At 38.8% G+C, this 12,702-nt stretch overlaps 1 protein-coding gene across 2 annotated transcripts; it reads left to right on the top strand.

Moving 5' to 3' along the window:
• The first annotated feature begins 2,386 nt into the window (after window positions 1-2,386).
• On the top strand, window positions 2,387-11,309 carry zgc:174164 (uncharacterized protein LOC570656 homolog). 2 transcript variants are annotated; one of them, XM_047032202.1, is made up of 22 exons: window positions 2,387-2,550; window positions 2,747-2,850; window positions 2,948-3,024; window positions 3,118-3,196; window positions 3,985-4,061; window positions 4,270-4,462; window positions 4,563-4,625; window positions 4,785-4,856; window positions 4,985-5,154; window positions 5,304-5,394; window positions 5,665-5,795; window positions 5,907-6,078; window positions 6,240-6,329; window positions 6,965-7,160; window positions 7,265-7,373; window positions 7,676-7,856; window positions 7,952-8,038; window positions 8,348-8,453; window positions 8,595-8,733; window positions 10,436-10,529; window positions 10,762-10,799; window positions 10,973-11,309. In XM_047032202.1, the coding sequence occupies exons 1-22, from the start codon at window positions 2,472-2,474 to the stop codon at window positions 11,076-11,078; spliced, it is 2,454 nt and encodes an 817-aa protein (XP_046888158.1). In that variant the 5' UTR covers window positions 2,387-2,471; the 3' UTR covers window positions 11,079-11,309. The 2 variants fall into 2 exon arrangements, with proteins under 2 accessions (XP_046888158.1, XP_046888159.1); XM_047032203.1 differs by having other exon boundaries at window positions 2,412-2,550; window positions 2,764-2,850.
• The last annotated feature ends 1,393 nt before the right edge of the window (window positions 11,310-12,702 follow it).

Below are 12,702 nucleotides of genomic sequence, written 5' to 3'. Positions count from 1 at the left end.
ACTACTGACTGACCAATTTGTCCAACCTTTGGTTTGGTGATAATGTTGATTATTGATTAACCCGTAGCCAATAAATCAATAAAAACAAATGTTCCAGTATTTCATCAATATCTTTGTAAAAAAGAACATGTTTCACATTATTTTACTACTAGTAAACCAAGTTGTCCTACCTTTGTTTGGTGATGAAGTTGTCAAGAATGGACATAAAAACGTAATTAATGTTTTATTTATTTTTCCTTTATTTTGCAAACATTTCAACAAAGTGTTCTTCAAAACTTTAACAGATCCAATATGGAATACCAAACATGACGAACAAACACCTTAATTTAGTGAACATGCCAACTAAATGCTGTTCTAGAATCTTCTAGAATCTGATCTAGAACTCCCATTATAATGACTAAATGTTGTCATAAAAAGGCCATTAGGGACAATACTAATTATTTTCCACTATTTGTCTTTTACTTCAATACATTTCACATTAAATAGCGTACTTGCGGTGTGTCCGGTATGCTTTTGGGTTCTCCCTTGAAACCTTATCCCAGATTCTGTCATCAGTTAACAAAGAAGTAACCGTTTGGCCAAATAACACTGTGTACTAGAGTAACAATTGGTCATACAAAGTTTTGTGTTGGACATCAAAATTCACCAGTCTATTTTTCAACTTTCAACTTTATTATCCAAAAAGCAACACAGCAAGCAACCAACATGAATGATTTTATATTTGAAATATTATCTTCTATCTATAATTGCATTTGGTCTCGCACACGCAGACTGGACAACAGCTTCTTTCCAAGGGCCATCAGGCTTTTGAATGGACATTGATATGGACATTGACTCACTTCATACTAGTCACTTTAGACACTAAACTTGAAACTGTCACTTTCAGCTACTGGTTGCACAATCAGTATTGTTGCACTATTGTACTTCACTGTACTTCACTTAGGTTAGAATAGGTTTATAGGTTAGTATAGGTTAATATGTGTATGAGGGATTTAGTATATTGTATTTGATAAATATATATTAATTATATATTTTGGAGTTTACTTATTTAATCTAGTTTAGCATACATTCAATCTATGTTCCGTGTGCTTATGTTATGCCAGGTTGCTTTGCATTGTCTTGTCCTAAGAATTTAGGTGTCCAGTCCGACCTTGTTTTGCTCTGTGTATCTGACAAAAAAAGACTTGAACTTGAACTGGTTTACCTACTTACAAAAAGAATGTGCAACAAGTCTGAAGTTTATATCTTCATTTTTGACAAAGATATTGAGAAAACCTTGAGATATTAGTATTTGTATTGATTTATTGTCTATGGGTTAATCAATAATCAACTTTATCACCAAAGCAAAGGTTGGACAACTTGTTCAGATAGAAGTAGAAGAATGTGAAACAAGTTTGAAGTTCATGTGGTCAATTTTGACAAAGATATTGATGAAATACTGGACTTTTTTGTTTTTAATGATTTATTGGCTATAGGTTAATTAATAATCAACTGTATCACCAAACCAAAGCTTGGACAACTTGGTCTGCTAGTATTAGAAGAATGTGCAACAAGTCTGAAGTGTCTATGTACATTTTTGACAAAGATATTGAGGAAACACAGAAATATTGGTGTTTTTATTGATTTATTGGCTATGGCCCTGGTTAATCAATAATCATCTTTATCACCAAACCAAAGCTTGGACAACTTAGTCAGCTAGGATTACAAAAATTTGAAACAGGTGTCAAGTTTCTATGTTAATTGTTTTGAAAGATATTGAGGAAACACTGAAATGTTTGTATTTTTATTGATTTATTGGCTATGGGTTAGTCAATAATCAAATTTATCATCAAACCAAAGGTTGGAAAACTTGTTCAGATAGTATTAGAAGAATGTGAAACAAGTTTGAAGTTTCTATGGTCATTTTTGGCAAAGATATTGATGAAATACTGGAAAATGTATTTTTATTGATTAATTTGCCATGGCCCTGGTTAATCAAAAATCTACTTCATCACCAAACCAAAGCTTTGACAACTTGTTCAGATAGAAGTAGAAGAATGTGAAACAAGTTTGAAATTTCTGTGGTCATTTTTGATATTGATTGAATACTGGAAAATGTGTGTTTTTATTGATTTATTGGCTACGGGTTAATCAATAATCAACATTATCACAAAACCAAAGGTTGGACAAATTGGTCAGTCAGTAGTAGAAGAATGTGCAACAAAGTTTGAAGTTTGTACGTTCGATTTTGACAAAGATATTGAAGAAACATTCGGACTCTACTCTTTTACCCCGGTCCCTAGATATATGAAGCGGACCTTGAACGGAATGTCTGTTGAATCTCGAATATGAAACTGGTTTCACCTCATTTTCTTACCTACCTTACCGGTTTTTTTCTCTCTCTCACCTGTCGGCAATACACGCCCTACTCCTGACTTCAGAAACCCGTAAACAATAGGCTACCCGCTTATGGACATTTTGTAGCAACTATCATGGTCGGGAAACGGAGTTTCTACAGTCTTCTGACTTGTATAATTTTACTTAATTACATCTTCGAAATTGAGAACAATGGTAGGTTATATATCATTTGAAAATAGTAGTCTATAATGTGGTCTGACCGCATCACATGCAATGGTGTAGCCTATTCCCGAAATTTACAATAATTTTGTAGGCACTGGAGATCATAAGACATAGGCTACGCTACTTTTATTTGGCAAACAGGTGTCCAATACACTTCAGAATGTAAGTATTGCTTGTTTACGTTCAGATATTTTCAATGGTCAGACATCTAAACCCGTCAGCTACACTATGGTGAAACCTCAACTGATTCGGAGATGGAAAAGAAATTCAAACATCCCCAAAGAAAACAAGGTACAAACTTCATAAACCATTTCACACTAGTTATATTTATGTAGTTATATTAAACTAGTTATATAAATAGTTACATTAATGATTCATTCTATTCCAGGCAGACGAAACAGATCACCTGGCTTACACTTTGAACATAAATGACAACAAGCACATCCTCTATCTTAAAAAAAACAAGTATGATTTGAATTTGCTGAACAATTTCTAAGTAGTCTCAAACGTTTCACCAAAAATGCATGTTGAAATATTTGTATCCATTTTCTCCACCAGAGACTTTCTATCACAAGACTTTGTTCAGTATTCTCATGACAAAAGTGGATCCCCTAAAACAACATATCCAAAACTAAATGTGAGTAAAATGTTTTTTTTCTTGCAAGTATTATTGCTCTTGTAATTCCAGGAATCTGTGTGTGTGTGTGTACAAATTAGAATGGGTATAGTTTCAGATCAGAGATCAGAGTAAGAACCGGGCACTCTGCAAAGTTAATATCTTGCAGGTGTCCTCTTTATAACCCTACAGAGTGCAGTGCCGCGATTGTCGTTGTTTGCATAAGCATTTCAACAATAAATAATGAAAGATTGTGAAAAAATAGTTTGCCACAGCTTGGCTTGCTCTCTTTGAGTCACGCTCCTTTCCTCTGATTGGTCCTCTTGTCTGCAGCAAGTTTCCTAAGAGAATGTCAACTCAAGAACAGGGCACTCTGCAAAGTGTATAGGTTGAAGAAGTACTTCAGAAATGACAGAATTTCAATTGTGATCTGAGAAATATAGGTAGAATACCAAAACCACTGAGAAGAACTTTCCGCACCAGCTGCATCACGGGCACTGCATTGTCTATCTAAAATTCCTGAAATCTGTGTGTGTCACCAACATCATCGCAGCACTGTGCCCTATCTATAATTCCAGGAATTTGTGTGTGTGTGCCACCAATTTAATTACATGCACTATGCACTATCTACAGTTCAAGTAATCTGTATTTGTATGTTTCACTGTCATCTCAATCACCAACTGCATCACGGGTGCTATGCACTAGTAGGCAACTATAAAATAAAGCAAACATTTGCTTGTTTCAAGATCCTCCTGATTGATTAGGTCTGCCAGAAACTGTCTTGTTTAGGATTATATTATTATTTGCAGGACCATTGCTACTACCATGGGAAAGTAAAGGGACATGACGACTCGCTGGTTGTACTCAGTACCTGCTCAGGTCTAAGGTACAACATGCTTGGCTTCTCTCCTGTGGTGACTTCCCTCCTGTTGATTCTGAATGTAAAATGAATTACAATGATATAACAAGTTTAGTTTCCTGTTTTGTCTGTTTATCTCAATCAGGTGACGATGTTGTGGATTATATGCGTTGTAGATATACTTCATGGCCAAATTGTATTTCTAAACTTTTATTATGCATTGATTCTGTTTCAGGGGTGTGATTCTTGTTAGCAATGAGTCTTATGGCATTGAACCAGCCCCACAGTTTACAGCCAACGAGCACCTTCTGTACCACCTTAAGCACAGCCACTCTGAGGCCTTCGCCTGTGGAGTGACAGATGAGGACTCACACAATGAAAGTCACTATGTCTTTGACCCCGCCATGTCACTGACCGCACTTATACGGGTGGGGATGCTCATCATACAACTTACAGTTATAAACTGAGATTTAACCATTCCTGTAGTAAACAGTTACCAATTGCTTGTCTTCTATGTTACCTTCACAGAGAAAACGTAACCTACCTCAAACTAGATATGTGGAGTTGGCATTAGTGGCAGACAATCTCAGGGTGAGAAACCAATGCCTCATTGTACAGTATGTGTTGTTCTGGAAATTGATTTCACTGCAATAGAAAAAAAAAATGTATTATTGTATTTAGTTGCTGTCTACACTGTCGCAAGTACATCCATATCTTAAAGAGATTTCTCCTGTACTACTATATTTACAGTATAAATTTAAGAAAGAAAATGAGAGCGCAGTGCGAGAGGAAATGGTCGAATTGGCAAATCTACTGGACGGGGTGAGAGGTTACATTAATTAATAAACATGGTGTCATTATTTCCTGATTCATTGATGATTAACTGAATTTATATACTTATTAATAATACAGTTTTTTATTATTATTTGGTTTTGAATGTATGATTCCAGTACTACAAGCAGCTGAATATCCGGGTGGTTTTGGTTGCTTTGGAGATATTTAAAACCGGGAATCCTTTTGACGTGGAAGGTTCTGCTGGGGAAGTTCTGGGGAGGTTTGTGGCCTGGAGAAAAGAGACCCTCTTGCCTAAGAAAAGGAATGATGCCGGTCACCTCATTGTGTGAGTGTTTTCTATGAATAATAAATATTCACTCGAGGCCTGAGTTACAAAAGTGCTACATAGTTGAGGTCTCATCTTAAACACAAAAATATGTTTTCATTCTGTTAGGCTACTCAGCCTGTCTTACATTTCACATTTTGTTTATACAGTGGTCGATCCTCTGCATATAGTGGTGGGATCCTGGGAATGGCGTTTGTGGGAACAGTGTGTTCGGTGGCAAGCTCTGGAGGAATTAACGTGGTCAGTTCAACACTATACTTTTTAACTTCTAGCGCTACTTGATATTATGGTCTTGTCAACCTGAAAACCGATACCATCTGCAATATTCATGAGCAACTCTAAATGGCAACAGTGCCAAATGTTATCCTAGACAACATGAATAACAGAGGAGTCAAACATGTTAGGCATTCAGGTTAGAAAATGACAGTGCAATGCCTTTGGGGATTGCTGCTGTGTACCCTGTGTGTTTAACAACTTTTAGTGATAACTTCAACAAAATCCTCTCAACAGTTTAGTGACAACAGTCTACCCTACTTCTCCACTGTGGTGGCTCACGAATTGGGCCACAACCTAGGAATGAACCATGATAATGGCCGCTGCTCTTGTAATGGAGGAAGCTGTATCATGGATGCGCATGCCACGTAAAATAAAAACACCTGAAAAGGGATTTCTGTTTTTTCATAGTAAATCTATCTTCATGTGACAAAAAATTGGTTGAACAAAGTTTTTCATTTAATTCTTTTGTTTCACAGCGGTTCCACCAGCTTTAGTATCTGCAGCGGGGACGATTTTGAGAGATTAGTTCTACGTGGAGATGGGGTGTGTCTAAGGAACCCGCCCTTGTTGTCAGATGTGGTCAATGTGGCTAAATGTGGCAATGGCATTCTGGAGGAGGGAGAGCAGTGTGACTGTAGCTCACCAGAGGTACAGCTTACCACAGAACAATAGGGCAAATGTGTCATGCCGAAACATGAGCTCAGACACACACAGTTATGAATGTGTGACTTACTTAATCATTAATCATCTAGAAGCTACTTAGTTTCATTGTGACCAAGGACAGCTTTGTGTTTTTTATTTTTGTATAGGAATGCACAAATAAGTGCTGTGATGCAGCTACCTGCAAGTTCTCCAGGGGTTCTTTCTGTGCTCAGGGAAGTTGCTGCAACAACTGCCAGGTGAGTCTGTATCTGTATCCAAGAAATACGGTATAAATGAGAAAAATTACACAATTGAAAACATAGCCATAGATTTACATTTATTCATTTAGCAGACGCTTTTATCCAAAGTGACTTCCAAGAGAAAGCTTTACAAAAGTGCATAGGTCACTGATCATAACAACGAGATAGCCCCAAAAACATTGCGGGTAGCCAAAACATGAAGCATACATTGTGAAAATACAAATATGTGCCAATGGGAAGAACCATAAGAGCATGCAGTTAAACAAGTTACAATTAAACAACATGAACCTCAAAAGAGCAAGAGTTTACCTGTAGAAAAGCAAGCAACAATAACAAAATTCACTGCGAGTACAAAAAGTGAAATCAGTTACAACTAACCAGCAAGAGCAACAAGTCCCTCAGTAAAAGTCATTGTGTTCCTGGAGGAAACTAATATCAGGTCCAGGTTCGTTTGTCGCAGCCAGGCAGTAGCGGTGCTCGTTCTGGGGGCGCTGTCGGGGGGCGGCCGACAGGGTAGGGGGCGGCACACGATTTCTTGGACTAGCAGCTGGGTGGAATGTCTAGATGTGTCTCAAGTTGTTCTTAAATTCTGATAGAGTACCACATGTGCATTCTGTATTGTTGTGTTTTAGGTCAGCGTTTCAGGAACACCATGCAGAAGCTCTGTAAATTCATGTGACCTGCCTGAGTTCTGCAATGGGAAATCTGCCTTCTGTCCCACTGACCACTACATTATGGATGGCGGGACCTGTGAGAGCAATGCAGCTTACTGTTATGAGGGTCGTTGTCAGACATATGACTACCAGTGCAAACATCTATTTGAGAAAGGTTATTCTATGTTTAACTTGAAGCACTTACTGTTCACGTGTTACTATCTAAAGATCTTTTGAGGACATGATAAAGCATTTTCTAACCTTTAGTTTGACTTCTAGGTGCAACGAAGGCAGCAGATATTTGCTTTCAACATGCCAACACAAAGGGGGATTTGTTTGGTAACTGTGGGATGACTAGCACAGGAGACTATATCAAGTGTAGTACGAGGTAAGAAGGTCTTTGAATGCCTTGTTGCTAGGTAGGGGTTGAGGACCCTTCTTGACATTTTAGGGTGCTGGTTCGGGCCCCCACCTCACCACTTTAAAGTCAGCAGAAAATTATGTAGCTACCGTCTGTGTCAGTCCTTAATTTTTAGCCTTAATCCTTCCGATGTGCCTTTGAGCAAACCACTATACTGTAAAACAAACTCAATCCATTCAATGGAGTGCACAGTGGCTTTCTTGTAAATGACAAGCAGTGCATTTACTGTAACAATGGAATAATTAATTACGTAATCTCCTTTGCTGCAGCAATGCCATGTGTGGAAAGGTTCAGTGCACCAATGTAGACACAAACAATCCCCCTCCTGGTGCGCATGTCAGCATACAAGTGATTGATGGGTCTTCGTGTGTGAACGCAGACTTCAACCTCGGAAGTGATGTCCTGGATCCTGCTTATGTGAATGAAGGGAGTCTCTGTGACAAGGGAAAGGTGTGTGTCACTACAAAAGGATTTCTAACAATACTGACAAAGCCACGTAAACATATTGGTTGAAACAAGTTAGTGAGATGTTTAACTTCTAACAGGCCTGCATTGACTTCAAGTGTGTGAACGCCACGGCTCTGCTGCCACAACTTAACTGTGATGCCCAGAACATCTGTAATGGTCATGGGGTGAGAGGCACATTTTTTGAGGGGAGCTGTTTTTATTTGAATTGTTTTATTTTGTTTAGAGGTACATGTTTTGTTATAACTGGTTGTTATAACAAACAAAAAACTTTTGGTTATATTAGGTTGTTTTAAACTTTGTGTGGCTAGTTTACTTGTTTTGTGGTTTTCATAGCAAACAACAACATTAACAGACAAAACAATTAACATTGTTTTGTTTTACGGTACTGCACTGTACAGTATGCATTGATGACAGTCTTGATTTTTTGTGATTTCCTGGCTAGAACTTATCTGTGTATTCTGTGTTTTCCTCAGGTGTGTAACGACCAAGGGCACTGCCACTGTAATGATGGCTGGGCCCCTCCTTTCTGTGATAGGTCAGGGAGAGGAGGCAGCATAGACAGTGGTCCTGCCCAGATAGGTAGGCCAACCATGTCTATTTTTATGTTATGTTAAGTTATGTATAATTTTTTTCCATGATATGGGTATTTTGCATGTAAAGTATCACTTCATGACTTGTTGGTCACGGTCATCTTCACTGACCTTTGATCTTTGTTCTCAGACTACTCCCTCAGGAACGGCTTGCTAATCTTCTTCCTGTTAGTGGTACCCATCCTGGTCCTGCTGGTTCTAGTTCTGCTGTATGTGTTCAAACGGGATACTCTGAAGTGTGTTAAACAAAGTTGTGCCATTCACCACAGGTAATCATGCTCTAAAGACAAAGTAGTCTAAACACTTAAAATTATATTCATTTAGCAGATACTTTAATCCAAAGGGACATACAGGGATTTGTTGTTGATCCCCTGCTGATTTTGTATATGTTTGCCCACTGAAAAGAAATGAAAAGTCTATAATTTTTAATGGTAGGTTTATTTGAACAGTGAGAGACAGAATAACAACAACAAGAAAATGGAATAAAAACACATTTCAATGCATTTTAATGAGTGAGATGAGTGTTCGACCTCACTGCAAAACATGACTTAGTACTTGGTGGCAGAACCCTTGTTGGCAATCACAGAAGTCATACGTTTCTTGTAGTTGGCCACCGGTTTGCACACATCTCAAGAGGGATTTTGTCCCACTCCTCTTTGCAGATCTTCTCCAAGTCATTAAGGTTTCAAGGCTGACGTTTGGCAACTCGAACCTTCAGCTCCCTCCACAGATTTTCTATGAGATTAAGGTCTGGAGACTGGCTAGGCCACTCCAGGACCTTAATGTGCTTCTTCTTGAGCCACTCCTTTGTTGCCTTGGCCAGGTGGTTTGGGTCATTGTCATGCTGGAATATCAATCCACAACCCATTTTCAATACCCCCGGCTGAGGGAAGGAAGTTCTCACCCAAAATTTGACGGTACACTGCTGTGTCCATCGTCCCATTGATGCGATGAAGTTGTCCTGCCCCCTTAGCAGAAAAACACCCCCAAAGTATAATGTTTCCACCTGCGTGTTTGATGGTGGGGATGGTGTTCTTGGGGTCAAAGGCAGCATTCCTCCTCCAAACACGGCTCGATTTTGTTCTCATCTGACCACAATACTTTCACCCAGTTCTCCTCTAAATCATTCAGATGTTCATTGGCAAACTTCAGACGGGCCTGTACATGTGCTTTCTTAAGCAGCGGGACCTTGCGGGCACTACAGGATTTCAGTCCTTCACAGCATAGTGTGTTACCAAGTGTTTTCTTGGTCCCAGCTGCCTTGATATCATTGACAAGGTCCTCCCGTGTAGTTCTGGGATGATTCCTCATTGTTCTCATGATCATTGCAACTCTGAGGTGAGATCTTGGATGGAGCCTTGACAGTGATTGACAGTTGTTTTGTGTTTCTTCCATTTGCGAATAATTGCACCAACTGTTGTCACCTTCTCACCGAGCTGCTTAGCGATGGTCTTGTAGCCCATTGCAGCCTTGTGTAGGTCTACAATCTTGTCTCTGACATCCTTGGACAACTCTTTGGTCTTGGCCAAGGTGGAGAGTTTGGAATCTGATTGATTGATTGCTTCTGTGGATAAGTGTCTTTTAAACTCTCTGAAAGGGAATGCACCTAATCTCAGTTTGTTACCTGTATAAAAGAGACCTGGGAGCCAGAAATCTTTCTGATTGAGAGGGGGTCAAATACTTATTTCACTCATTAAAATGCAAATCAATGCATTTTTCTGGATTTTGCTGTTGTTATTCTGTCTCTCACTGTTCAAAAAAACATACCATTAAAATTATAGACTGATCATTTATTTGTCAGTGGGCAAACGTACAAAATCAGCAGGGGATAAAAAATATATATCCCTCACTGTATGCGCAAAAGGGGCAGGATTTGAACCTGGGACCACTTAATCTGCAGGCAAATGCTCTACCAATGAGCATTGCAGATTTTTATAATTGACATAAGTTATTGTTGTATTGTGAACACAGGTCCCAAAATGTTGCTAATGGTCAAGGCAACAGCAAGACAGATGTTCCTGCAAACCCCACTGCACAACCTCACAGACATGGCCCTCCTACTCAGGTAAGCTAACTATTTAGTTGGGAGCACAGTTTTTACAAACTGTACTAGACAACCCAATGGAAACAAATACATTTCCATTAGCTTACGTATTAAGACATCATGTGCACATGTTAGTCTAGCCATAACTAGCATTAACTGAACATGATCAGGAAGAAATAGTCAAAAGCTTCTAGCACTGCTATTTTATGTTACAATTACAACGCTAATATCTTTGTTTCTGATTTTATATCAGACTATTACCCCAGACCCTGCCTTAGAACAAACATCCAGGTATGTATCTGTACATCATTATATATACAGTACCAGTTAAAAGTTTGGACACATTTTCCCCATCTGTTATGTATGGGTTGTAAGGATATTTCTTGTTTGACCAACACTTAATTCTTGCATATACCATTATTTTCAAGGTGTGTTCAATATATTTTTTGACTGGTCCATTTCAGGAATGGAGATTTGTATCCCTGGAATACAGAATCAGCCTCTTTCCCCAATCCACTTGTTCACCAGCAGGGCCCAGGGGTTCCCAGACCCATTCCATCCAGCAAATAACACACTGGCATCCTAGGTGTTTTGCTGTGCTTTCTTAAAGGGTAGTTCCACTACGTTCATGTCCTTGTTTCTATTTTAAATCTCAAAGGGTTAACTTTTCATGAGGAAAAACATTTTTGGGCATTACTTAAACAAAACTTAAACTCTGAACTGGGTAGTCAGATGGCTGAGCGGTGAGGGAGTCGGGCTAGAAATCAGAAGGTTGCCGGATCGATTCCCTGCCGTGTCAAATGACGTTGTGTCCTTGGGCAAGGCACTTCACCCTACTTGCCTCGGGAGGATTGTCCCTGTACTTACTGTAAGTCGCTCTGGATAAGAGTGTCTGATAAATGACTAAATGTAAATAAACTGTCATTTTTGTTGTAAATTATTACAAAATGTATTTTAGCTTTTAATAATAATGTTGTGTAAAGTTTGCCTTACCCTTATTCATGTGTATAAACATCCTGCCCAGTAGGTTGCAGTAAAAGGTTAAACTTGAAGGTTTAACTCTGTTAAAAAGGTAGTATGTGTCCTTGATTAGGTCTGTGTTGGATTACAGAAGTTTTACATATGGTTCAGCAGCCAGGTTTCTTATAAGGAAATTGGATGTGATTCAAAGACAGGTATTGAAAAGTGTGCAATGTGAAATTTGTGAAAACATTGCCAGTACCTGCATTACTGGTAGAAATGGGAGAAATACTGTTGGAATTATTAGGATGGTAAATTACTGAGCTGATTTAGAAAATGTCATTATCCTCTCCCCAGAAAATAACTTAACACAGTGTGTCTTTTTACAATTTATTTGTGTAACCGGGTAGCTCTAGGACCCAGGAGCTCTGTGTAACTCACAGCTGGCGCTCATTCCTTAAAGGGGCAATTGACTGGGTTTTTGGGGTATTTCACACTGTTCCTTAAGGTCTCCGAATAGGGTATGTAACATTGGTTGGGTTGAAAATGGCCCGGGTGCTGTTCTATGCCCTCTGACAGATCCTCTGAAATGTTCCCGGGAAAAACCACTAGATTTCTCCTTTTATGGTATGCTCATAATATTTAGATACGCTGCGCGCTGATTGGTTGGTTATCAACGAGTGAAGCTGGGAGCAAAAACAACACGGCCAACAGCAGCACTTGCTGAAACACCGAAGTTGGAGACTTGAAATAAAAACGCGCAAATAAACCTATTGTGTCTACACAACACTGTTTTCAACAGATTGACTATATATCATTTGAAATGATAACATTACTTGTTTCCACTTCTGTTGTTGAAGCAAACTGGATTGACTTAGGTGGGTAGAACGTTAGGCTACAGTATAGCTCAGCAACCAAACCATATCGTGATTCTACACGGCTTCAGTTAGCTAGCTAGGCTAGCTCTAGATATCTTGCTGTAAAATAACATGACAAAGATCTGGACAAATATGCATGTGAATTGTAGATTTTCATTACACAGGTTATTTATTTGAATGAAACACAGTCAGGAACATGAATCAACGTTAGCCCCATTGCCAATAAACTAGGCTAAATGATCACACATTCTACCTATGCTCTTGCATTAACTAGCAAGCTAAACTTGTTTACATGCCTACAGTCTAGGTGTTACAAGTAACAGTTACTAGCAATGCTAACGTATCCTGTATCTATA

This window comes from Hypomesus transpacificus, chromosome 13 (assembly GCF_021917145.1).
Source record: "Hypomesus transpacificus isolate Combined female chromosome 13, fHypTra1, whole genome shotgun sequence".
NCBI classification, from domain to species: Eukaryota; Metazoa; Chordata; class Actinopteri; order Osmeriformes; family Osmeridae; genus Hypomesus; species Hypomesus transpacificus.
The sequence above is the reverse complement of the archived record's forward strand: the minus strand, read 5'-3'. Positions and strand labels throughout refer to the sequence as shown.

Bases quoted from the DNA above. Each gene is read 5' to 3' on its own strand.
- zgc:174164 (XM_047032202.1), top strand. From the start codon at position 2,472: ATGGTCGGGAAACGGAGTTTCTACAGTCTTCTGACTTGTATAATTTTA. The intron at 6,330-6,964 runs GTGAGTCTGTAT...GTTGTGTTTTAG, and splicing joins GTTGCTGCAACAACTGCCAG to GTCAGCGTTTCAGGAACACC. The intron at 8,734-10,435 runs GTAATCATGCTC...TTGTGAACACAG, and splicing joins AGTTGTGCCATTCACCACAG to GTCCCAAAATGTTGCTAATG.